At 41.1% G+C, this 26,884-nt stretch overlaps 1 protein-coding gene and 1 long non-coding RNA gene across 2 annotated transcripts in view; both read right to left on the reverse strand.

The window, feature by feature from the left end:
* Window positions 1-361: 361 nt before the first annotated feature.
* On the reverse strand, window positions 362-25,370 carry LOC146502083 (uncharacterized). The gene is made up of 8 exons (XM_085132373.1): window positions 22,641-25,370; window positions 21,969-22,088; window positions 21,431-21,520; window positions 21,299-21,327; window positions 21,113-21,160; window positions 2,128-2,184; window positions 1,488-1,547; window positions 362-1,306 (listed from the first exon to the last, which is right to left on the reverse strand). Exons 1-8 carry the CDS (start codon window positions 22,951-22,953, stop codon window positions 1,181-1,183), a joined length of 843 nt encoding a protein of 280 aa, XP_084988499.1. The 5' UTR covers window positions 22,954-25,370; the 3' UTR covers window positions 362-1,180.
* LOC146502084 (uncharacterized) overlaps window positions 362-26,884 on the reverse strand; it is a 44,626-nt gene continuing 18,103 nt past the window's right edge. The window contains exon 2 of the long non-coding RNA XR_014869280.1: window positions 362-431. This is a non-coding gene — a long non-coding RNA (uncharacterized LOC146502084). The remainder of the gene's footprint in view (window positions 432-26,884) is intronic.

Consider the following 26,884-nt stretch of genomic DNA (forward strand, 5'->3'; position numbering starts at 1 on the left):
CCAGATTTTGAATGCCTTCAAATTTGTGAGAACCAGCATTTGGTCCCTGCAAGTATAGTGGAATGCCAATTTTTGGTCCCCACAAAGATGCTTAAACTAGCACACACACACACATTGCTGGTTCCAGTCTTTGGGGAGTCAGACCGGCCTGTGATTGAGGCCTGGACAACTACCACCAGCACAAGCTGTAGTTTGACTCATGGGATGTAAGCCGTGTGTGTGTGTGTGTGTGTGTGTGTTTACACAGCCAAACCCATCTGTTCTCTGATTGGATTGTTACATTTGTGATTGGCATGACATTGACCAATCAGATGAAAGGAAGAAAAATAGGGTCAAAATTTGTACTTGTAACTTGCAGGGGTTTTTGTTGGCTAAGTCCACACACAAATCTTTTTTACACATACAAATCTTTTTTACGCACACAAAAATTCCTTTTACACATACAAATCTTTTTTACGCACACACAAATTCTTTTTACACATACAAATCTTTTTTACATGCACACAAATTCTTTTTACACATACAAAACTGATTCACAAGTACAAAATATTTATGACCACATTTTGAGCCCATACTTACAGTCCTGCGTAAAGATGAAAGTGACATTGTACAGCCCCAGTCTGCAGAAGCTGTGAGCAGAGGTTCAGGAGCAGAAGTCCTATTGTAAAGATATCGCGGCAGACCCGACGATGTTTGCATGAACATGTTTTACAGCTTCTCTTTGTTGATCAATTTCACACACGTTGCTGTACACATGCAGCTGGGTTTAGCTTTCCAGCACACAGCCCAGCAGAGACAGCACAGACTTTAAGGCAGCGAGGCGTGATTGCGGATGTCGCTCAGGTGGGACCACCTCTCTTGCAGCGGCACTGCAGGCCACGCCCCGCCACTGATTAATATAAATATTTATTCAAAATATAGCAAAAAAATTAAAAGTGTAAAATGTTTTGGCTGTTAGCAAAGTTTGGAATTCAGATCACGCAAAGTAAATTGACAGATAATATCTAAATTTTTTTATTAAACATAAGATGTCCGAAAAATGTTACAATTATAAGTTGTTGTTTTTTGTTTTGTTTTTTTTAATTTGTCTTTATGAATCATTTAGAAAAAAAAAGGATTTATGTAGGTTCCTAAATGATCATCACAGTAATATCAAATAATATAAAGCATATTCTGATCATTAAAAATAACTGCCCCTGGCTTTTTGTATGCTTTTCATGTTCATGTAGATCCTGTTATTATTATTGGAGGCTTTGCCAAAGGTGGAGAAAGTCAGTGCATCATCTTTATGGTCATTACTCTGAACCTTTAAAATATAGGAAAGCATCACACACACACACACACACACACACACACAGACACGCACACACACATAATAAATACACACATAAAAAAAATTGCATAATTCTTCAGTCATCGGAAATCAAAAAATATCTACACAAAATTTTTGCTGCTGTGATTTGTTCTTGACCAATACTGGTACTTACCCGGGTTTTTTTCCTGGTCTTTTTGATGGAGGAATAGGAAACATCAGCTGCAGGATTAGCCTAGACATTAAAAATAAACAGAGGTGATATGTTAATATTTTTGATATCAAAATTCTTGTGATTAACCTGTGCCTTCTTTTAGTATTTCCTAGTGTGCCGATTCAGAAAGATTTCTAGATTGATTTTACAGACATTTAAATCTCAAAATGATTGCAGATACAACCTAAATAGAAATATATATATATATATATATATATATATATATATATATATATATATATATATATATACATATTTATTTATTTTAGAAGGACATACTTAAAAAAATTGATTTTTCTGAGACAATTTAATAGTTGAATAGACCAGACTGGCGAAGTCATTACTTTTTATACTTATTTTGTTCTTCATGAATTTGAAACATGTGTGAGATGTGTTATTTTTGTTCATTGCACCCTCGTTGCTTTGATTTAATCTGCTGTAGGGGTTTTACACACACACACACACACACACACAAATCCTAACGCATAATGTATTCAAGTTTTTTTTCATTCAACACAATTATACACAGCAAATTCTAATTGTTGAAATTTGTCTTCATGCAACAAAACTAACATTAAGTATAACCAATGAGACAGCTTACTGGGGCTTTGTCGGTCTTGCTTCTGTTACCAATGGTATGATAGTAATCAGGATCAGCCTATGCAAAAAAGACAGAAAGATATAGAAAATGAACATAAATACTCAAATACACCTCATTACTCAATTACTAGAGGTACATTTATAGTATATATTTTTTTACCATTTTCAAACTATTTTGTATTTTTACTCCAACACCATTCAAAAAAGGTGACACATTTTTTTAATCATTTGCATTTTTTGTGAAGTTGCATTTAGGCAACAGGAACCTTTTTTTAAAAAAATATATTTGTTCCTAAAGAGTATAGTTCAGTCAAATACAGAGATGGGTAACGCGTTACTGTAATCCGATTACTTTTTTCAAGTAACGAGTAAAGTAAGGGATTACTATTGCAAAAACGGTAATTAGATTACTAATTAGACCGTTACGATCACCTATTTAGGTTGTAAATCATGTTTTTAAAAAGTAACTAAGTAATTAATTACTTTTGAAAATAAGTAATCAGTAAAGTAAGGGGATTACTTTTTGGGGAAGTAATCAGTAATTAGTTACTGATTACTTTTTTCAAGTAACTTGACCAACACTGGTCAAATATAATCTGAGAAAAAAATGTCTTTTTTTGTAAGGGGGCGACCATGGCTCAGGCGGTTGGGAAGCGCATCTGTAACCGGAAGGTCGCTGGTTCAATCCCCGGGCTCTCTGTCCTGGTCGTTGTGTCCTTGGGCAAGACACTTTACTCTACTGGTGTTGGCCAGAGGGGCCGATGGCGCGATATGGCAGCCTTGCTTCTGTCAATCTGCCCCAGGGCAGCTGTGGCTACAACTGTAGCTTGCCTCCACCAGTGTGTGAATGAATAGTGGCATTGTAAAGCGCTTTGGGTGCCTTGAAAAGCGCTATATAAATCCAATCCATTATTATTATTATACTTTGTATCTGGACACCCAACCATCTACCCCTGACACTAAGAAAAATGCAAATGTTTTCCTGAGTACCATTACTTTTAATAATCTGCTACTACAAAAAAAAGCAAGAAATTTGGTTCAGTGTATAGTGTGTATGTTAGGTTTTGTAATGTTGATTGTCATTTATGCTTAGAAATATTTAACCATATATGCTTAGAGGTGTATAATCAATTGTTTAGTGATAGGATGTGTGATCTTTAGCAGGCTGCAAAGGCTTGGTGTGCATTCAGAGTGTTCTGGAATCCACACCTACATCCTGGGAGCATGGGAAGAGGTCGTACCTTGTTTTATTGTTTTATGGTAGGATAAACGTGGCTATATCTGTTTTAGGCTAAGTGCCTTTTGTTTACATGAACTGCTGGACTTTCCAGACCAGTAGGTTAAGTCTTTATGGGGTCACGCTCTGACCCCACACACACACACACACACACACACACACACACACAATCCTTTGTTCACATGTATACCTATGTAAGATGTTATATGTTAATGACCCTATGCATATTCATGTAACCACAATAAAAGGAGTGCTATGGGGAACCTGGCTGAGAGTCTGATGGAGGTCAAGTGGTGGAACGACACTTGGCTCCAGGCAGGTCTCCCTCATGCATGAGTAACATGAAGAACTTTGCCTACTTTGGGTCTTGCTTTGCTGTGTAATTATATTGTCTTCAACGTTCCAGCGAATAGGTTTAAGCTACAAACCTATCATTAATTGGTCCTTCGAGAGCCGGAGCCCTGGAGTCGACATTCACCGAGGGGAGAAGAGACACGCTGAAAGACTGACGTCAGCCAGGAAGTTCCTGTAGTAAAGTCCCGAGACGTGAGAATTCGTCGTCGGGCCGGTGGATTAGCTGTCTGTTTTCTCTCCTTGATGAATGACGATCGGCGGGATTCGAGGCTGATATTACACGCTAAGCAACACCAAGTAAGTGTAAGTCTTTGCCACTGTGTGCGGCAAAGCACGCAACCACTGTGTGCGGTTGCGTTGTAAGTCTTTGCCACTGTGTGCGGCAAAGCACGCAACCACTGTGTGCGGTTGCGTTGTAAGTCTTTATCACTGTGTGCGATAAAGTGTGTAGTCACTGTGTGCGACTATTCTTTGCCACTGTGTGAGGCAAAGCGCGCATCCACTGTGTGAGGTTGCGTTGGAGGTCTTTGCCACTGTGTGCGGCAAAGCACGCATCCACTGTGTGAGGTTGCGTTGGAGGTCTTTGCCACTGTGTGCGGCAAAGCACGCATCCACTGTGTGAGGTTGCGTTGGAAGTCTTTATCACTGTGTGCGATAAAGCGCGTGATCACTGCTATGTAAGTCTTTGCCACTGTGTGCGGCAAAGCACGCAGCCACTGTGTGAGACTGCGTTGAGACAATAGGCCTAATTTTTGTTGGTTGTGAGTGAGGATATTCTTTGTTGTGTTCGTGGTGTTTGTGTGAGTGAGTGTGGAGTATGTCACGTAAAGGAATGTTATTTTACTGTCACTATGTTATTATTCACATGCACGGTTATTATTTCAACATTACTTCATTAGTCTGCATCACTTATCATCAGGTTATCACCCATATTATCATGTATCATTTATCATTTAGTATATTTGCCAGAGCACGCAGAATAACACATTCTAGATGCAATGTTTTATCATGCATAGCACCAGCATAGTGGTGGGTCCACAGTAAGTCAGATGAGGACGCTGAACTTTCGGTGGCCTGGACCTACAATCTTACACAACGGCACACTCGTCTTACACAATTGTTATGTTCCCAAATACTGATGATTGGAAACATCTGGTTTTAAGTCTGGGAAAGAGTTGTTGTTCTGAAGAAGGTGACTCCCAGGAGGTGTTCTGACGTCATAATGGCTATAAAGCTTGTTGTAGCGAACAGAGAGAAGAAGTCCGGCTTCCCACACTGTATAATACGTGTGTGTTTAATAAATCACTTTTTGGACACCCCCTAGGACTCTGTCTGCGCTTACTTTTCTTTCCAAATCAAAAAGAACCTTACATTTTGGTGCCGAAACCCGGTTTGGGGGGAAAGAAGACGCGCTGCGAGGGAGCGGAGCTCCTCGGGGGTGCCAAAAGACGGGGGAATCCAGGAGGGGACCCACTGAGTGACAAAAACCCGGGACATAAAAGGTCAGTACCACCTGTTGAATAATTTTTATCCAAAGGTACTAAATGGGAGGTTAAAACTAAATTGAATGTTCACTCAGGGGGGCCTTCTGCTGGGTTCTGTCCGTAGTGATTTTATTTAATTAGGATAATTAGCGGTAAAAGTTTGATAAAATTCTCCCAAAAGTTATTGCGGTTTATTTTAGAGGGTTTTCCTGTGTTTTTTGGTGTGGTGTTTTTTGTGGTGTTAAAGCTAAGAGGCTTGGTTTATGTGCCTTAAGTGAGAGTGTGGAGTTAGATGCCAGGCACTCTTTAAGGTTAGGGGAATTCGGACTCATTGGGTGGTAGAAACGCGGTTTCGGGCGTCAGGTATTTAAATACGGAGGGGCTGAGAGTCCCCAGGGACGCTTTTAAACAGTGTATAAATTAACCTAGACCGGGGTGAGACCCCGTAGAGCACAGTTGTTCAGCGTGTGGCAGCGACAGGTAATTTGTGGACCCACAGTTATCTCTGGCAGGTGACCAGTTAGCTTGGGTGGCCTCCCACGGGACTTCGGACACCCGTTAAAGGCCAGGTAATCAAGGATTACCTTTTACTGTGCTGTTTGGCTGAAGGGTGAGACCCGGCCGTGACTATTAACGTGGGTGACAGTGAGCTTTAAGTAAAGCTGAACGCGTGAGGTTGAGACCTTGACGCGAGAGGTGGAGAGACCTGCCAACCTGCGGGAAGCGGTTTTAAATTAATTAGGGCTTAGAAATCTGACCGCGGCCGGTGAGGGCGTTCCCGACGCGGGGTTATTGATCATCAAGGCTGGTTCTGTGGACCAAGGTGAAGCCTGGGCTTAGGGCTTTTAAATTAGTCAAAAATTCAGGAAAAGTGGTATAGAAATAAAAAGAGAAATAAAACACGATAAGCTGTTCTGGCAGGCAGCGTGTTTATGTCTATACGGGCCCGTGTATGTAAATAGTGTGTAAATACCGGTGTAGAAGCGCTTATATTGTTTAAAAGCTTGCATGTATAGGCTTGCTTTCGTGTGTGGTGGAGAAAAAAGAAAAGTGTCTCTCTCTCTCTGTCTCAAGCAGCTGCAAAGAGGGGGGCTTGGTTAACCCCGCAGTGTGTGTGTGAGGAGAAAGAGACAAAGGGGGGGGCAGCGCATGTGCCCATCGAGTATTAAAGGAAAATGGGGGATAAACTGTTTTCCTCTATTTGTTTAATTGTTCAACTCAGTTAGGTGTACCGGTACAGAAGTGATAAGAAGTGATAAGGAACTGGTGAATAATTTGTCTTGGCATCTGGCGTCGTTTCTCATGTTGATACAGGCCTGTGTATATAAAATAAAGTGTAAAGTGGCGGTGTAAATTGCTTATATTGATTATAACTGCGTGTGCTGTGAAAGTGATTTAATACAGAAGCTGAGTGTATGAGGATTAAACAAAATAGTGTATGTTTGTGGTGTGTAGAAATCAAACTGTGAAGTCAATTGGGGGGTTGAGTTTGGTTTTATATTTTTTAGAGGAAGAGAAACTGCGGTATCGAGTCTGTGTCGCAGTTTGAAAGTTTGCGAGGTGCACAAGAATGGATGGCACCCGCTCTGTGTGCCGTCTAGGGCGTTGTCCAGAATAAGCAGAGAAAGAAGTGTCTCACAGAGAGTGGTATGCGACAAGCATGAAGTGAGTGTGAGCCAGCCTCGAGGGGCGGGTTCACAGGCGGACCGAACGAGGAGTAAAATGAGTGTGTGTCTGTGAGAGAGAAAAAGGTGGGGGCCGAGTGACAAGCCTGTGCATGTGTGTGTGAATTCCTGGATGACAAAAAAGGAGAAGTAGTTCAGTTGATTTTCTGTGAAATAATAAGAGAAGAAATCCTAGTGATCAAATAGGAGAAAGTGAACTGAAAATAAATAAAGGAAACTAAAATAGTGAATTAGTGTTAAGGTAAAGATAAATAAATTGACAAAATTAACAGTGACTTTAAAGGTGATCAAGTACTCAAGGATGAATGGAGAATTTGATGGCTGACTGTATGAGTGAGTAAACAGGTTAATGTGTGCGTGTGAAAAAAGGAAAGGAAAAGAGAAAGAAAAGGAACTAAAATAAAGAAAGAAAATAAAAGTGTGGAGGTGTGAGTGAGAAATTGTCTCCAACTGGGGAAGCAGTGATGCTAGAGGTCACCTTATTCCCCTGCTGGACACAAAATGAAAACATAATTTGGAGTGTTGTGGACGAAAATAATTAATAAAAACATCAAGAAGATTTTTTGTGTTTGCGGTTATGAACAACTAAAAATTCACATTTGGGGTTTGAAGTCAGTAGAGTTCAAAACAGAATAAGTAGAGATGTGTTGTTTTAGGAGTGATGAAAACATCTGCAGTCACAGTGAATAATGAGAGTCTCTCAGTCTGTCGTTTACAGGTGGGGAACGGACCTGGATCAATTCTCCATGGGCAGCAGTCGGAAGAAAATTATAGGTTAAAATCATTAGAAATAAAATAAAATGGAAACACCCAGCCAGAATTTTTGGCTGAATTGTTTTGCAGTTTCCCGTTCTCATCCTGAACAAGCAAGCTCCAAGGAAGCTACTCTCTCCCTGAAGACACAGAGTGCAGTTCCAGAAGCATGAGCATGAACATCAACAATGGACAGAAGTCCAAGAGACAATACCGGAGTTCTGGGCAGAGAGGTCCAGCAGCGCTGTGGGCAAACGGCATCAGAAAGAGAAGACCCACCATCTAGATTGGATGGATGGAGATGCGTTTCCAGCAAGCTGCAACCTCACTGTGTGTGAGGGACCTTTGAGAAGACTGTCTGAGTTTGACATTTGCCATGTTTGGAGCAAGATGGCAATAAGAGAGACAGTGGGACAAAGAGAAACACGGGACAAAGCTGAAGAGAACTGACTGCCATTGGACAGAAAAGTGGGAGAGAAGAACGGAGAGGAAAGGAGCAGAAGAGGACTGAGGCTGCTGTTGTAGTTTGGGAATTAAATTGGGTTAAGGAATCCGGGGAGACAAACGACTGCCTGGAAGTGGAGGGTTGACACAGTGTCCAGACCACCACAAAAGGGGGAGGAAGACAAGCACTGAGGTATGCAAGAGTACTGGTAGAAAAATGAAGAGACAACACCACACCTTCACATGATATGCACTAGAGATAACACAAAATCATACATAAAGTGTAACACATTAAAAGAGGGCATTTGTAGGAGGGGGTTAACAACACACAGTGTGGTTGCCGATGGTAACCTGCAAACATTGGGGTTTAGCTGTGCCTGATTATGACAGTTTTTCATTTAAGATGTTTCTGAAACAAACTTAGGAGTGAACGGAGTGTTTTTGTTTCAGAAAAAAGGGGGAAGGTACATAAAAGGATACATAGAAATAGAAAATGTATTAACCCGACTAACATAAACACACACACGCGATCAGCTCACTAGGATCAAACACAATTTTAAGAAGGTAATACTGTTACCAGCATCCTGTCTGGTTTATTGAGTGGGTTGAGAAGTGATACATAGATTGAATTAGTATTATTTTGGGGAAGATGATAGCAGGGGTGAACAGAATCCTGCACCCAGAGTTTAAATGAGTGAAACTAGCAGATTTTTTGTTTTGTTTTGTTTTTGTTTCTGAAGTATGGGGGAAGTTTTACCATGGCACCAAGTTTAGATTTGGTATTTTTTCACTTATAAGAGTGACAAGTCCTAAGACCGGGCTTCTGTATTTTTATTTACTTTTGTTTTTCAGTTTTATCTTTTATTTTTTCATTTTATTTTTATTTTATTTTATGTTTGAACAGTGCACTGATTTTGTTTGTGAATTTCTTTTCTTTAAGCAGATCTGCACGTTGGGAATTAAAAGCGCTACACGTCCAGAAGGTTGTTGCAAGTGAGTTTCTCCACATTAAAATGGGCTCTGGGGAAGCCACTTATTGGGGACAATTAGAATATGAGAGTCCCGGCCTAAGAAGGATTCAGCGAGGTAATCCGATCTAAAGTTCTTTTTTGAAATGACGTCATTTTGCTGAGGGTGGAGATCAAATGCGACGATGGTTTCCACTATCAGCAAAGAAAGAATGAATGGATGAATGAATGGAAATAAAAACAAACTGACTGACTGGTAAAAGCTGACAAAAGCTGATAAGACTTGACCACGACTCAAAGTTAACCTCCACCTAGACAGGACGAAAGGGTGGATGAATTTATGTGTGTTTCTTTTACAGGAGCAGAAAGATGACAGCAACATCCGAGGTTGCGTGAGCTGTGGCCTACCGATTTAACTTTTAAATGCCACTTTCTGTGTTTGTAAATTTACCAGGGGAGTGTTATTCATGGGGTTTGTGTTGTGTGTTGCTCACAGAGGTAACTGTGAGAAAGTGTATACATCTGTGCAGCGCTAACATTTGCATTTTCTTCTCTACAGCATTACAGTTCTTCATGTGGTTTGATCATGTGATTTACCACTGGACAATTGATTGACGTTTGGTTTTCTACTACAGGATTTCTGGGCTTATGTGTGAAGAAACTGTGTTTATAGGTTATGACGCCTGATCACCGGGATGGTCAATGTGTGTTGCTAATGTTTGTTTTGCTTTTGTTAAGAGTGCAGGTGCATGTGGAGGATTCGTAGAAAACAGACAAGTGACATGAGGAAACAAATAAGAGATGCAGTGTTTATGGAATAGTTCAACATGGAGCTCACTAGCTGGCCACTTTTGGAGCTCCGAGTGATAAATGGGTGGAGTGACATCGCTTAAGGAAAGTCACTGAGTAAATTGTGGAATAAATTGGGATGATTCATGATTGGAGACAAATTATGGTAATAATAGTGAGTTAATGATTGGAGAAAACCTGCACATGATACTTGTCTGTTGTGCTGAATACTTTATTGATCTCATGATCTATAGTTCGTTGTAAATAAGAAGTTTGATTTAACAGATTTGTTTTGCAGGATACAGGCTCCAGGTTGAGCGGGGAGTTAAATAGGCTTAACATGTAACTGCTGACTAAGGTTTTACACAAGGTTACAGGTTGGCAGGAGATGGTTTTAGAGAGAAGGTGCAACATTCTTGTACATGTCTCATTGGGGAGTTGAAACATGGAGGAAGCCATGTGCAAGAGGAGGTGAGTATCATAAAGTGTAAAGGTCACTCCTCGGGGACTGGCATGGTGGCCAGAGGAAATCAGGAAGTCGATCGGGCTGCGAAAGAGGCAGCAGGCTATAAAGCACTACGGCAGATCGTGCAAATAAGTGTGGAGGAAGAAGTAGGAGTCAACATGTTGGAGGAGGCCAGGAAGGCCCAAGAGGAGGCGGCCCCGGAAGAGAAGGGGGTCTGGAAGAGTCGAGGAGCATGGGAAGAAGGAGGTCTCTGGCGAGGACCTGACGGACGACCGGTGTTGACCGCCAACCTAGCGGAACAGAAGATTGCAGAAGCACATGGGCTTGGCCATGTGGGTGTGGCCCAGATGGAGAGACATCTGTGCCATTGGTGGCATCCCTTTTTGAGGGATATGATTAAGGAAAAAGCTAGGACGTGCCTGATCTGTGGGAGGCACAATCCAAAGCCAGTGATTAAACCAGAGGCAGGTAAGTTCCCCATTCCAGAAAGACCAGGGGAAGAGATTGTCATGGATTTCACTGACATGATTGACGTGGGACCGGGAGGAGTCCGGTATTTGCTGATAAGTGTGGATGCTCTGACGGGGTGGCCCGAAGCGTGGCCAACAAAGAGGGAGGATGCAAAAAGTGTGATTAAGTGTTTAATCAATCATTACATCCCTCGGCATGGTTTTCCCAAAATAATTAGGTCAGGCAATGGAACTCATTTTAAAAATAAAGATTTGGCAGAAGTAGAACAGAAGCTGGGGTTGCAGCACCGATTTGGGACGGTGTATCATCCTCAGTCCCAGGGGAAGGTGGAAAGAATGAATCTAAACCTGAAAAATAAAATACCTAAAATTTCTGCTCAGACGGGGCTAAATTGGGTTGCAGCCCTGCCAATTGCATTGAGGATAATAAGATGTTGTGTTAATCAATCCACAGGTTTCACACCATATGAGCTGTTGACAGGACGACAGTTTCCAGGTCCTTGGACAACAGTCCCGGCGGAAGAGAGCCTGGGAACAGTGATCATGAAACTGTGGGAAAATTGGAAAATAACGGGGATGTTGGGGTTGATAAGTGTTGTAACGTGTTTGTTTGTTCATTGGCAGACAGGTGAATTGCCCAGACGCAGAGGTCTATCCGCTCCAGAGTCCAAACCGATCGAGTCGTCGAGAAAATTCAAGCGCGAGGTTGGCTCAGGTGGGAACGATGGGTGTCTCAAAGCCAGTGGGGGAGTCGAGTTTGGGTATGTGAGTGGATCCACGACGGCATTCACATTCGATTTGTGTGAGGTAATTAGATGCCCAGGAGACGGTAGCAGCTGGAGAACATATGATGTGTGGATTTGTTATCACCCTATGGTATGCTACCCTAAGTCGGTGATAGGAATCTTGGGTTAGATTGGGTGGCTCAAAATGCTAAAGAGCAGGAAGTGGTTGATTGTGTTGCTTGTGCTACAGCTAGACCTCGTCTGTTCACTGAACCCGCTCCTCTGTATCCAGAGGATGAGTGGGGTTATGATTGTATGTTGAGATTAACTAGAGAGGCGGTGAACACAGGTAACTGCACCACTTTGTCAGGTTTATATCCGCCAATTGATAAACGTACACAACCAGGTTCATTTACACCTAGAAGGGATAATTATACATGTTTTGAGTTCTCTACAGACAGCGTGAGATATACGTTAGGAAGAATTGATCCAAGCTGGTGTCAGAGGACAATCCCAGGCAGGACTACCAATAATGTAAGTGACCCAAATACTATTATAGGCACCTGGGCAAGGGGTGGGCTATATTATTATTGTGGGCAGTACACCCTTTTGGTACAGGTTCCCATGGGGAGTGTGGGAACATGTGCTCTGGTGCGCCTAGGAGCACCTTTGATGCTGATAGGAAATAGAGTAGAGACAGTTCCACAGCAGGACACTGGTGGGTTGACAGCTAGACGTAGGAGAAGTGTAAGGGGTGTGCACAAATATGACCCAAGATGGGACTCGCCAACCTGGATTGACTCAATAGGAGTTCCCAGGGGAGTTCCAGATGAGTATAAGTTAGTTAATCAGATAGCGGCCGGCTTTGAAAGTGTGTTTCTATGGATAACTCCAAATAAAAATGTTGATCGCATTAACTATGTTCATTATAATGTGTTGAGACTCTCTAATCTCACTAGGGACGCGGTAGAGGGCCTTGCGGAGCAATTGGGACCGACGTCGTTAATGGGAATCCAAAATCGAATGGCCCTTGACATGTTGTTGGCTGAGAAGGGTGGTGTGTGCCATGTTTGGGGACATGTGCTGTACTTTTATACCCAACAATACGGCCCCAGACGGTACGGTTACTAGGGCGCTTGAGAGTCTGAAAATCTTATCTAAAACCATGCATGAGCAATCAGGTGTGAACACTGGACTGGGAGACTGGTTCACGTCTGTCTTTGGGCGATGGAAGAGTGTTGTTATGTCTGCCGTGTTTTCTTTTGTTGTTTTTCTTGCTATATTAATGATCGGATGTTGTCTCATCCCTCTGGCCCGGCGAGTTTTAGTAAAGATGCTGGAGAGGGCCCTGAGCTTGGGCTCAGCTGGTTCAGCGGCGCCTGAATCGATGATGCCCTTGAAGGAGATTGTAGGCTGGACGGAGGAGTGAGACAAATCCTGGTGTAAGTTGGTCTCGCAAGCGAGCCCAAGAGGAGGAGTTGTCACGTAAAGGAATGTTATTTTACTGTCACTATGTTATTATTCACATGCACGGTTATTATTTCAACATTACTTCATTAGTCTGCATCACTTATCATCAGGTTATCACCCATATTATCATGTATCATTTATCATTTAGTATATTTGCCAGAGCACGCAGAATAACACATTCTCACATTCTAGATGCAATGTTTTATCATGCATAGCACCAGCATAGTGGTGGGTCCACAGTAAGTCAGATGAGGACGCTGAACTTTCGGTGGCCTGGACCTACAATCTTACACAACGGCACACTCGTCTTACACAATTGTTATGTTCCCAAATACTGATGATTGGAAACATCTGGTTTTAAGTCTGGGAAAGAGTTGTTGTTCTGAAGAAGGTGACTCCCAGGAGGTGTTCTGACGTCATAATGGCTATAAAGCTTGTTGTAGCGAACAGAGAGAAGAAGTCCGGCTTCCCACACTGTATAATACGTGTGTGTTTAATAAATCACTTTTTGGACACCCCCTAGGACTCTGTCTGCACTTACTTTTCTTTCCAAATCAAAAAGAACCTTACAAGTAGAACACGTGGTCTGTGACGCCGGCCGTTGTTGTTATCATGGGTTCCTAAGCAACCAAGAGTGCGTCAGAGGGTGACAGATGTTTATGCTGGACTTTGCTCCTGGCAGCGCAAAGTATTTAAATAAAAGAGAGCGACGGCTCCTTAGCTGCGCGGGTTCACGCGAGCACGGTCGCGCGGGTTTCACGCGGACCTGAGCCGTGCGGTTAATCGCAGGCTTATAAATGGAAGAGATTCAAATGTTCAGAAGTTTTCAGAAAACACACCAGCCTTGAAGCGCATGTGGAGAAGGCCAGCCCACATCAGCAGCATTTAAGATATGCTCTGGTGAATGGCTTTCCCCCACCCCTTGCTGACACAAAATGTTTATTCTTTAGCTTGCCCTGATCGACAACAGCCTGTGCTCCAGACCATAGATTTAACTGAGGTGGATAAGTGTTAAAAGAATCTGCATTAAGTTTAGGGTTGCTCAAATTCAGTACAATGATATATTTGATGAAGTAAAATAGGCAAATATTTAAACTAATTACGTGCATAGAGGCACTTGACCTGTGTGAAAGACTGTCGTCTTATTATGAGCCATTGTTGAGATATAGAGCACACCTATGAAAACAACTAATATGCTGAACCCTGTATGAAACATCTAAAGGTACATGATGGAGAAGCTAAATTGAATATGAAAGTGCAAGTCTTTGCCACTGTGGGGCAAAGCACACAACCACTATGTGAGGTTGCGTTGTGGTCTCTTCTGAGCTGATGATCAAGCTACACATTATCAGATCAGGAGCTGGCTGAGAACTCTTCAAAGAGAGGAAAACAGAACTATGATAACTGTGATAACTGGAGTGTGCAGTGTTTCCGTGAGCAGTTTTCCTGCATCTTGACTCATGTGTGTAGAGTGTTCATAGCATCAGCATCATGTTTTTGTTTATTTGTTTTGTTGGGTTGAAAATAATTTAAAAAAACTTGTGATCTTATTTATGGATCACCATGGCACATGCCATTGGCCAAATGATTTATTTACGCAGATGAAATATTGTAAAGAGAAAAAAAAGAGTACAAAAGAGACAAAATTTACATTGTAGATGAAAAATAATCATAGAAAAAAGGTTTTGTGTTGATCAGCCAAGAACAACCACAATCTCATTTTCTGCTTTTAAGAAAGGAGAGTTCACAAAAACAGAGAGAGAGAGAGTTGTGTGTGTTGATTAAGCAGTGATAATAATAATGAAAATGTCTTAGTTTGTCACTTTCACATGAAAAGCAGACCTGAATCAATTTTCCACATGCAGCGGTCGGAAGAAAGTTATAGTTTAACATCATTAGAAACATTCAGGCCAAGTTTCTGGCTAACTTATTTACAGCTCCATGTGTCTCTTAAACTCACAAGCGAGCTCTCACTCCTCCCTGAAGACAAGGAATGCAGCTCCAAAGAGCAATAACATGGCAGATAAAGAGACAGCAGCAAAGTCCTGAGCAAAGAGTCCCAGCAAGCAGCAGCAGTGTGGACAAACAGCATCAGAGAAGAAGAGCAAACCCATCATCCTGCCTGATTGGATGAATGGCACTGTGTTTCCAACAAGCTGCAACTTCACTGTGCATGTGACAAGAACATTTGAGGAGAACTGAGGAGACTGTTGGAGTTCGACATTTGCCACCTTTGGAGTAAAATGGCAAGAAGAGACAGTGGAACACAGGACAAAGCTGAAGGAGAACTGCCGGCTGTTGGACTGTTGAAGTGGGAGAGGACAATGAGAGCAGTGGTGAGAACACATAGGAATTTTGTTGTTTAATATGGGAAATCAAAATTTGGGTTAGCAAACCTGGGAAAAACAAAACTGACTGCTTAAGTTGGAAAATTGTGAAGGAGTCTGAAACACTGCAAAAAGAAACATACAAAATCATACACACAAGCAAAACATGCATTAACCCCACTAACACTTCCAAACACAAGAGAGCTCATGAAGATTAGACAACATCTTAAGCATGTGAGTCTGTTTATCATCTTGTCCAAGTCACCTCGTGTGATGCAAAGACCAGTGGACTCATAGCACATTAGTTAAGAAATGATCAAATAATAGCAGAGAAGTGTGTAGGAAAGGCAGCTTTAAGAACATGTTCTGCTGGATATGCAGCTCCACAGACATTGATTAAACCTGCCTAATAACACAAACACACATGCAATGAAAGTCAGCTTGTTATCTTTCATCAGTGTTAAAATAGTGTTAATTTAACAGACACTTGTTATCAAATACTGAATTTATCCAATGCTGACAACTAACTCTCTAGGTTGCAGGACAACAGTATAACTTTTGTGGGGAAAAAAAATTCTGGTTTGACCACCCAGAGATCAGACAATAAATTTAGTTGTTAATATAGTAAATTGGGAGGTGCTTCCTGCTTGATTGATGCAGCACAAATAATTTACTGTATGAGGGAAATTCTATTTTTGTGATAACATTTTGAACATGCATTTCTGTTGTCCTGTCAACTTAGTGGGTTAATAGCTGATATGCAAATTAGTTGATCGTTCTTAGATTAAGGAAAGGTGACTGAATTCTAGCACGAGTGAATGGGATGTGTTGGAGTTTGTTGTGTGTTGAGTGGAGACTCTAAAACACTGAGTTTCCTGTTTTGATGTGCGAGTGAATCCTGTACCTAGATACACAACTCTGGATACGTCAGAACAAACGTCTTTTGTGAAGTGCATGACAACATGTCACATGTTTTATGATGAACGGAAAAAGGAAAACTGAATAAAATGGGTGTGTGTGGCCTAAATGAGTGAAGAGTACAGACCTGTGGATTAAACTCATAGCTAATAAGACATTAGGCTTATGTTGTGTGTTGTGCAGCTGATGGTTGGTTTGGAGTGAATCTAGTTGATGATTTTTCTTTTGTTGTGAAGTTGAGCCTGCCAATTAGTATGATGGTATGATAAACCATGCTGATGGTATGATTTACCCTCCTGAGATGAGGAGTTTGTGTCATGACTTAACAAGGCCTTTTTATTTTGTTACTTTCACTGTGCACTGAAAGTTTTGTTCGATAATCTCTGTTTGAGCAGATCTGCACGATTAGAACAGAAAGCGCTGTACGACATGTCGTCGAGAAAATTGTTACAAGTGAGCTTCTCCACATTAAAATGGGCTCAGGAGAAAGTCACTTATCTGGGGACAATTAGAAAGTAAGTTCCTGTCCAAAAAGGATTCAGCGAGGTAATCCGATCTAAAGTTCTTCTTTTTCTTTTTGGAATGACGTCATTTTGCTGAGAGTGGAAACTAAATGCGACGATAGGTTCCACTATCAGCAAAGAAAGAATGAATGTATGAATGAATGAGTGAAAGAGAAAAAAAAAACTGACTGACTGGTAAAAGCTGACAAAAGCTGACAAGACTTGACCACTACTCAAGGTTAACCTCCACCTAGACAGGACAAAGGGGTGGATGAATCTATGTGTGTTTCTTTTTACAGGAGCAGAATGATTACAGCAACATTCGAGGTTGCGTGATGATTTAACCTTTTAAATGCCACTTTCTGTGTCTGTGCATCTACCAGGGGTGTTATTCACTACCTTGTGTTGCTCACAGAGGAAACTGTGAGAAAGAGTGTATACATCTGCGCAGCGCTAACATTTGCATTTTATTTTCTACAGCATGACTTGATCATGTGATTTATACCAGGACAGCTGGTTGATGTTTTTTCCTACTACAGGATTTCTGGGTTTATGTGTGAAGAAAACTGTGTTTATAGGTTATGAGTGGTGATGCTGTTACACTGTGTTTTTGGGAAAATGTGAAGGTTACTTTGACAATGTGAATAACATGTGAGAAATTTCCTGTGTTGAAAACTAGTGTCACTTCTTTCCACAGCTATGGATGGTTAACTTTATGGTCCTTTTATAGCACCTCTGGAACCTGTCGACCTGCGTCTGACCACCGGGATGGTCAATGTGTATTGCTAATGTTTGTTTTTCTAAGAGTACATGTAGAGGATTCGGCAGAAGCGGACAAGTGACATAAGAAAAACAAATAAGTTTTTTGAGCTCCTAGTGATACATGAGTGGAGTGACTTTGCTTAAGGGAAGTCACCAATTACATTAATGTTAACTGAGCACATGGGATGATCCATGTCTGAGGCAAATTATGGTAATAATTGTAGTTTACTGATTTGAGAAAACATGCACATGACACTTGTCTTGCTGATGTTGAATGCTTTATTACTCTTATGATACAATTGTTTACAAGTGTGAAGTTTGATTTCACTTCCAGATCTTGTTTTCCAGGCCATGATGGTGTGTATGCAGGCTCCTGGCGGAGCCAGGTGTTAAGCAAACTTAATATGCAAAACACACTAACATCTTTTATTGCAGGATTGTAGGCCCAGGGTGGAGCTACTCCAGAGGAGACACCCTGATGTTGCCTGGGACATGATCTAGTTAACCTTTTTCTTTAAGACAGGAATCTGGTTTTGATGAGTTGACTCATGGGAGTGTCCATGCGTCAAGAGGAGGGGTCCAGGATTAACATGAAACAATGTTTTCTATTATTGTTGCAGTGATTTGTGTGATTAACAGTTCATTTATGGGTATTAAACCTATGCAAGTGGTGCATCCATGTTCAGATGAGGCTTTGATGGCCTATAAGTGAAATTCACTGAACTAAAGAATGTGGTTTGATGATTGTTGACATGCTCTCCAAATAGAAGTTTTTCCTCCTAGCAAGGAAATACAGGTGCAGCAGTCAGAGTATTGCTGGAAGGAATCTCTTGAGAAATCTTCAGAGGTCCAGTGAGAAGCGAGAACCATTCCAGGCATAGCTGACAGTCCAGGCAGTGGTTGAGGTCAAAGGTCGAGCTGTTTGGGGCCCATCATGAGATCAGAGCCACAGCAAGGACCACGAAGCTGCGTTGGAATGAGAACTGTGCCAAGGGGGATTTCCAGAGGCCAACAGAGGAGATTGTGGACAACAGACGGGCACCTGAAGGATGAGGGGAGCATGCCAAGCTCCATCGACAACGCAGAGGGAGTCTAAGGATGGCATCATGATTCTGTGAAAAGCACAGGAACCAGAAGCTATGGTGGTGATGGCAGCAGTTTCCTATGAACATCACCTAATGCTGTGCCACTGTACTGTGCATACGATGACACTCTGAAGACTGCTGGGATCTTAACAGCAGTAAGATAACTGGACCCAGCACCCTTTCCACAGAGGGGTTTTTCTGCAGAGCATGGACAATGGAGGAGTCATAAGTATCCCCCTCGCAGGACGAAGGCCTGAAGTGAGGTGATGGGGGTTGGTAGAGGCCATAAAACTAGAGTGCTGACAAGGCCTGCAGCTTTCAAGATAATTGAGACCCATGTTGACAAACAACAAAGCCAACTGGTATGTTTGAATTTCTAGTCTACATACATTTGGACTCTGGTCCTATGGACAGTGATGGAAACAACTGGAAGAGACATTCATGACGCCCTGCAGAACTTAAACCACTCTGCAGAGAGACATGTGATTTGCACGCCCAGAGGAGCACCACCAAGATGAGATGTTGTTGAAAATGTTACTTTCTTATTTTGACTATTAACTTAACAATTCATTTGTTTGCTCGTAGGATGCAGTTTGCCATTGGATGAGATCAATGAGGAATGGGATAACTGCTAATACATTTGTTAAACTGTGTACTTTTACAGTAATTTAGGGTGATTGACATATGCTGTGTATAAAAATGTTTGCATTGACACTGTCAGACATGAGGTATTCATAACTGGGAACTTTTCTAGCATAAAGGTCAAAAAGGGGGGAATGTTAGGTTTTGTAATGTTGATTGTCATTTATGCTTAGAAATATTTAACCATATATGCTTAGAGGTGTATAATCAATTGTTTAGTGATAGGATGTGTGATCTTTAGCAGGCTGCAAAGGCTTGGTGTGCATTCAGAGTGTTCTGGAATCCACACCTACATCCTGGGAGCATGGGAAGAGGTCGTACCTTGTTTTATTGTTTTATGGTAGGATAAACGTGGCTATATCTGTTTTAGGCTAAGTGCCTTTTGTTTACATGAACTGCTGGACTTTCCAGACCAGTAGGTTTAGGGAAGTCTTTATGGGGTCACGCTCTGACCACACACACACACACACACACACACACACACACACACACACACACACACACACACACACACAATCCTTTGTTCACATGTATACCTATGTAAGATGTTATATGTTAATGACCCTATGCATATTCATGTAACCACAATAAAAGGAGTGCTATGGGGAACCTGGCTGAGAGTCTGATGGAGGTCAAGTGGTGGAACGACACTTGGCTCCAGGCAGGTCTCCCTCATGCATGAGTAACATGAAGAACTTTGCCTACTTTGGGTCTTGCTTTGCTGTGTAATTATATTGTCTTCAACGTTCCAGCGAATAGGTTTAAGCTACAAACCTATCAGTGTATATGTGTGTGTGTAGGGATGGGTATCGAAAACCGGTTCTTGTTGAGAACCGGTTCCCACTGTTTCAATTCCTTGGAATCGTTTGCCATTTTTGCAAACGATTCCCTTATCGATTCCAGTCGCCCCGAATGACGTCACCACGTTGCGGAGCGTCGCTTACCTGGCAGGAAACATGGCGGCTCAAACGCTAAAAAGTTTGGTTATACTTTACGAGAACGGATGACAACAGGGCAACTTGCAATACTTGCAAAGTAGATATTTCATTTAAGGGAGGAAACACTACGAATATGCAAAAGCATTTACTCACAAAACACGTGATGACCTTAAATGAATGTCGTGTTTTTAATTCCGCTCCGGACTCGTGAATCTCAACCCAGCAGCGGCGGTAACGTTTGCACGTCCTCTCCCGTTAATACGGCAGGTAAATAATCAACTAACAGTGCATATTATGTTAGCGCGATCTGCCTTATTACAAAACCTGCCATTACTGTGCATTTAGATGACCATGATGAGACAGACAGACAGAGTCTGGCTCAGATGCTGGCAGTTCTCGCTGCAGTCTACCGGTAGCGTCTCCTTTCAGGCCAGGATAGACGAATGTCACCGAGCTGTGACTAAGTTTGTGGTCAAAGGCTTGCACCCATTTGCCACAGCAGATGCCCCCGATTTTCGGTAAGTGAATGTGTTTAATTGTAGGCAGGGACATTATTGGATATTCTTGTGTAATTGCTACAGAAGAATATTTATTTTATTATTTTACATTCACAATTTTTTTTCCTGGGGACCCTGTGACACCCCATTGAAGAGCCGTAGGTTGGATCTGTTAAGATCTCACTGTTGGGTTTGTAAGGCCATGTTACTCCTAAATTTCTATCTTGTTCAAAGAGAAGATATAAAACAAAGATCTAAGCTAATTGACCTTAGTGTTCTCCTTTTTAAAAAAAAAATAATCGATAAGAGAATCGATAAAGAATCGAATCGTTAAACAGAATCGAAAATGGAATCGGAATCGTGAAAATCTTATCAATACCCATCCCTATGTGTGTGTGTGTGTTAGAGGATAAATATATCATAAGTAAAATATGAAACAGGTGTAATTTGCACTGGTGTGTGATCTCACCCCCTTCTGACTGGTTTGTGGTATACCGCAGTAATTCATGCTCAGTTCCTGAACAAATAGAGGTTGTTAGATATTTTTCATTTAAACCACTGATACTTAAAATAAAGTGATGTTATAGCCACAGAGAAATTAACTATAGAAGTCATCGCCGTATAAACATCTTTGACTATTCAGTTTAAAACTTACAATTTCATCACTCTTCTGTGTTTTGTTCGCTAAAAAGACAAATTAGGGAATTCCAACAACAACAATTTAAGTCCAACAACTTTATTTAAAAATATATTTTTTGTTTCTCAAATATAAATGGGGTGTTCTCACTTTTATTTCTCTTCCATCCAATGAGTGCCAGGATTATGAAGAGTACTAGGAAACCACCCGCTAAAATGATCAGCATGTGTTTGGTTTGAACTGGAAAAAAAATTTATTCAAAAATTAACAAAATATAGCTATTAATTACTGTACTATGTATTTAATGAACCAGTTATTGACATGGTAAATGATTTATATCCAGTGTATTTTCACTAAATGGGAGAGCAAGAGAGATACCCTTTCTTATTGCTCTAATTGCACCTGTGCATTATGGCAGCAGGTGGCACTGCCTGTCAGTATTTCATAAGATTTGACAAGTTTTGATAGGGCTAGCTGAAAAAAAGACTGCTACTTCCAGCCTATGTAAATTGTGGAAATAATTTATATGTTTTTAGTTTTTTTGAAAAACATTTTGCCTGATTGAGACAATGTGTTACCAGAGTAAGGTTAACCCTGTTTTTGGTGATGGTTTGATCTGTATTATTTACTCAGAAACAGCTTTTTTATTAAATAAACACATTTTAATTTTTAGATGCTCACACTGTACCTGTTTTTGAGGGTTTCTCTGGTTCTGTGGTTGATGTAGCGCTTTTAGATTTAGGGGCATTTGCTGATATTGCAGTTTTGGTTGTTGTTGATGTAATTATTCCTTTTGTTGTGTCCCCTTCTGAAATGTTAAAAAATCCAGTGAGAAAATATACACATTTACTATCTACAGTCATTAAACAAAAAACAATGAGTCTAAAAATTACAAATCTATCAATATAAAAACAAAGCAATTCAGTATGAAATCTCTTCAAACTTTTTATCATATTCTCACTTGTATGCAACAGCACTACTATACTATAAGATATGCAATACTTTGTATATACTGTAAATCACTCAAACAGAACAAATAGACCAGACTGGTGAAATCATCACATTTTTTTTTATTTTAAATCATTTGTAAAGAATAAAAACTAATGTTTTATCTTTATACTGAATCTTGGGGGGGAACATATTGAGCTTAATTAGATCAGAAAACTTATCCATGATTAAAAAATGAGCTGTTAGATCCACTCACTGTAGGCGTTAAATGTTCAGATTTTTCCTTGATTTTTTTTAAGCTCTCATTAAATATACAGGTGTCAGCATAGCCAAGATAATGTACTTATTTACTGTACTTTGAGTGCGCTGTAACAAAGCAGTTAAAGGTGAAAACAGTAATGTCAATACTCACTGTTAATAACAGACATGTAAACCAAAGAGTCTGTAAATGGCTCTCCTGATTTGAACTGTCTGCAGGTGTAATGACCATCATCCTCTGATGTGACCTCCTTTATAATCAGAGAATAGTCCAGTGTAACACTCAGCCTGTGTGATTTAGCTCTGAGACCACCGTTAAACTGCCCATGTTCAAACAGTGTCACTGTTTCATTGCTTCCTGAACCACTGAAGAGCCAAGTAGTACTGTTATAGCTACTGTGAAAATCTTTTCCATTTACACAAGGCAACGTGACTTCACCTCCAACTTTAGAGCTTAATTTGGTCATTTGAGTAACTGCTGGTGACAAAAGTAGAGAAATGAAAATGATAACGTTAGACTCAAACACAGCTTTTATATTGTATGTAGGGCATAATTTTATATTTATATATATAAAATGCACATGGTTCAAGAATTTCCTAAACTCATTGTGTTAACTAAAAATAGTAAACAGTTTCTGTTACATGACTATTACGTCCTGAACCATCATTAGCAATGTCAGTATAGGTTTAATACATATTTCAAATATGTTTCTTTACCTGTAAATAGAAGCATCAAAATAAGAAGAATTTTAAATATTGCAAATTCAACCATTGTGCTTCTTTGTCTTCTTCTTTATTATAACCTCAAGTCTCAATGCTGCTGTACTTGTGTCTCAAGACAAGTGTAGAATCCAGCCTACTTCCTGTCTCTGCCTCATTGTGACTGGTGGTTTTCAATATAGGCAGATCACATTAACGTCTTCATTTTGTTCAGTTTAAACTTATATCCTGTTTAAATCAAATTCACACTGTATTTTTTAGCATAATATTGATGAATGAATAAATTTTAAGAATATAAAGGTTTTGTTTCAGAACTAGTCTCTAATGAATCGACCATGCATTACTTTTATATTTCAAAATTAGCATTACGACGCAATATAATGAGGGTATTTTTATCCTTTAACCATATATACTCAACCAGCTTGTACAAAAGCGTGTCACTATACAGTATGTGTGCTTCTTTGGGAAAATTTGCATTTGTGCTTTTTAAACAGCAGGATTCATGGCATGACGGAGTTTAACTTCTAAACCATATTTGACTCCTGATGCCCTAGATGTAACACATTAATGATTTATAGAGGATAACACGGACGAGATATTTTAGTGGTCTGAGAACTGTGGTCATGAGATCATGTTTTTTCTGAGAACTAGGGTAGGAGGGTTGATGACATTGTGGTTAATGTCAGCTCTGTTTGCGTGCCATACACACGACAAAAATAAGCATCAGGTGCAACCACACTGTCATATCTAACTAATTTTAAATCCACAATCCTACTTATTGGAAATGTAAAATGTTGACATAATGTAAAATGCTATGCCTCTATATTTTAGCTACAACGGCTTACTTTGTCCCACCTGGGTTATTGCTGGGCAGGGAAGACTTTCCACTAACATTGCTTCAGGAACCACCTAGAATTTGTCCCTCTACGACCTAACATTTAGCAGATAACATATTGAAACATCATTAAGCATAGCTAAGCATTTTTCAGCAGGACATATTGACACACACACATCCTTCTTCTAAGAAATAACTAATTTGTATTCATCAGGGACACCTCTAGGGACACCTATAGCATCTATGTAAGTTGGAGAGTTTTTAGTCAAATCAGAATCTTCTGACATGGTTCTACCAGTTCTACTCACAATGGTCTCTGCAGTAGCATGAGATCCCATTAATACTATAGGGAGTGCTAATCTCACAATAGTACAAGTTCCTGACTAACCACTGGGCAGAGTGTCTCTCAGGGTCTTGTCTCCACACCACCAGGAGCGGTCAGCACGAGCAACATTAATGTTGCTCATATTTGCCCATTCAGTGACATCTATGACCTCATTGCACCATGCAGCGTCTGAGTTTCCTATAGGGGTGACACTTACCCTGGTTAAACAGGTGTAATTTCCAGCCCTTGGGGAAAACAGAGGAGGAGTGACACCCTTCCTGACTACTGGGAAAAGTGCACTTAAAATTTGGTAGTCATGACCCACCTCCTCCTTCATGTGGAGCTGTAACATGCAGTCAAATCCTTGCCTGTCTTCCCTGAACAATAAAGGGGCAGTCACAGTGAACAGTGTGGGGTGCGCTGTAGAGCAGGCCACACACTCTATCATGTTGTTTGTGCTGGCTGTGTGTGTTATCCAATCCAGCCAGGTGTTTTTATCTATGTACCCTGTTTCTACCTGTATCATGCCCTCTGGTGAGAATATGTTTACATACCTCACAAATGGGTCTCTGGAGGTCTTGTAGGCCAAATCCGTGACATTCACCCCTTGGTCTTTGTGGTGCTGAAGTGCCGTTGACTGGAATGTAACCCCCACCGACAGTTTCAGCCTTAGAGTGAAGAACTACCTTAATTATCCCCATGCTATCTGTGCCTGCCTAGTCTACTCTGATAATCATGTAAAATCTTCAGACGGATCATAACATCGTCCTGAATATGCGATAGACCAGGGATTTTGTTTCAGACCATTTATGGTCAATAACAAAATAACAAGGGGTTGGATCTGGTCCCAGTCCCAACCCGGCCTCTCTTTAATGAGAAAAGCGCTGCAGTCTCCCTCAGATTTCGTACCTTGTTTGGGCCCCAATAATTTGGTTGCGAGTGAGACCACACATCGTCCCAGCTACTGCACCAGCTTCGGTCTCCAGGTTCGTGAAGAGCACAAGGGCTACCCTGGCAATGAGCTGCTTCTCGGTTTGGCACATCGTTGCAGGTAGAGTGTAGCCTGCCTACTACCTGGATGAGGTGCGGGGATTATTCTGCCCCATGTGTTTTGTCTGGTTGTTCTTTCTGTGTCACAGGCAATTCTCCTGTGAAGAGCTTACAATGGCTGACGTGGATCCACTTGCCTCTTTCCGCGACCTTCACTGCTGTCTGTGTGGTCAGCAGGAATTGGAATGGGCCCAACCAGCGTTTTGCCTTCGAGTGTTTCCTTCTTACGCCTTTCACCAGCAACCAGTCACCTGACTTGAAAGGGTGCAGGGGTTCCTCTGCCATTCTGGGAGGGACTGCCTTCACTGTCTGGTGTATCTGCGAGAGAGTCTTGGGGAGATTTTGACAATACACAATCATTTCACTGTTAAATAGCTCTGTAGACACGCCTGTCCACTTTGGGGGTTCAGCCCCCATTCTGGCAGCTCTTCCATACAACTCTTCATAGAGACTGAGTGAGGTGTGCTGGAGGTTTTCAAGGAGTCTTTCGCTATTTCTACAGCCCCTCCATGCACAATGTGTTTGTAATCTAAACCCCACTCTCACACAGATTTCTTTCAGTGCCTGATTTACAAAATGGGTGCCATCATCACTTGTGATTTTCTCCAGGTACCCCATCTGGAGATGATCTCTGATAGGAGGGCTTTTGCCACTGCACTGCCATCTGCATGCTTAAATCTAAATATGAGGATAAACCAAAATTTTCCCCATTACAAAGGTCAACTTAATAATGTATTGGTTGAAAATTGCCAAACAGCCTTATAAACTCAGAAACTAAGATTGTTACTGTTCTTAGTGTTGTATGTATTACCAACACAATGGAAGTACTATGTGAAGATTTAAAATATCATGTCATGTCACTACTTCTTCAGTCACCTTTCTCACTCACTGTGTTAATAGACCTTTCTGCATTGAATCATACTTGTCATTAATCTTTCCCTATTTTCCACAGCATGTCTTTCATCCTGTCTTCCTTCTCTCATTCCAACCAGTCGCAGCAGATGGCCGCCCCTCCCTGGTTCTGGTTTCTTGGTGTTAAAAGGGAGTTTTTCCTCCCCACTGTCACCAAAGTGCTTGCTCATAAGGGGTCATATGATTGTTGGGTTTCTCTCTGTGAGTGTTATTGTAGGGTCTACCTTACAATATAAAGCGCCTTGAGGCGACTGTTGTTGTGATTTGGCGCTGTATAAATAAAATGAAATTATATTAAATGTTGACCTCTGACCTGATGGTCATTATGACTGTCTGTAGTCATAATGACCATCATCCTCACCTTTGTCCTTTTATAACGTGAGAAAGGTTTTCTGTAACACTCGCGCTGCTTTATTTAGCTGTGGCATCTTTGGCAGCCGGTGCTAAATTCCTGTGTTACAGCAGCATTATTGTTTTATTGTTTCTCTAATCAGTTAGAGCCAGGTATTATTGTGACATCTTTCATGAACATCTTTTCCATTTTCACAAGGTAAAG

The sequence above is a fragment of the Neolamprologus multifasciatus genome, chromosome 15 (genome assembly GCF_963576455.1).
Source record: "Neolamprologus multifasciatus chromosome 15, fNeoMul1.2, whole genome shotgun sequence".
Classification (NCBI taxonomy): Eukaryota; Metazoa; Chordata; class Actinopteri; order Cichliformes; family Cichlidae; genus Neolamprologus; species Neolamprologus multifasciatus.

Coding starts and splice junctions, on each gene's coding strand:
- LOC146502083 (XM_085132373.1), bottom strand. CDS start 22,953: ATGACCAAATTAAGCTCTAAAGTTGGAGGTGAAGTCACGTTGCCTTGT. Junction 22,089..22,640: donor TTACATGTCTGTTATTAACA/GTGAGTATTGAC, acceptor TTAACATTTCAG/AAGGGGACACAACAAAAGGA. Junction 1,548..2,127: donor GCAAGACCGACAAAGCCCCA/GTAAGCTGTCTC, acceptor TTTAATGTCTAG/GCTAATCCTGCAGCTGATGT.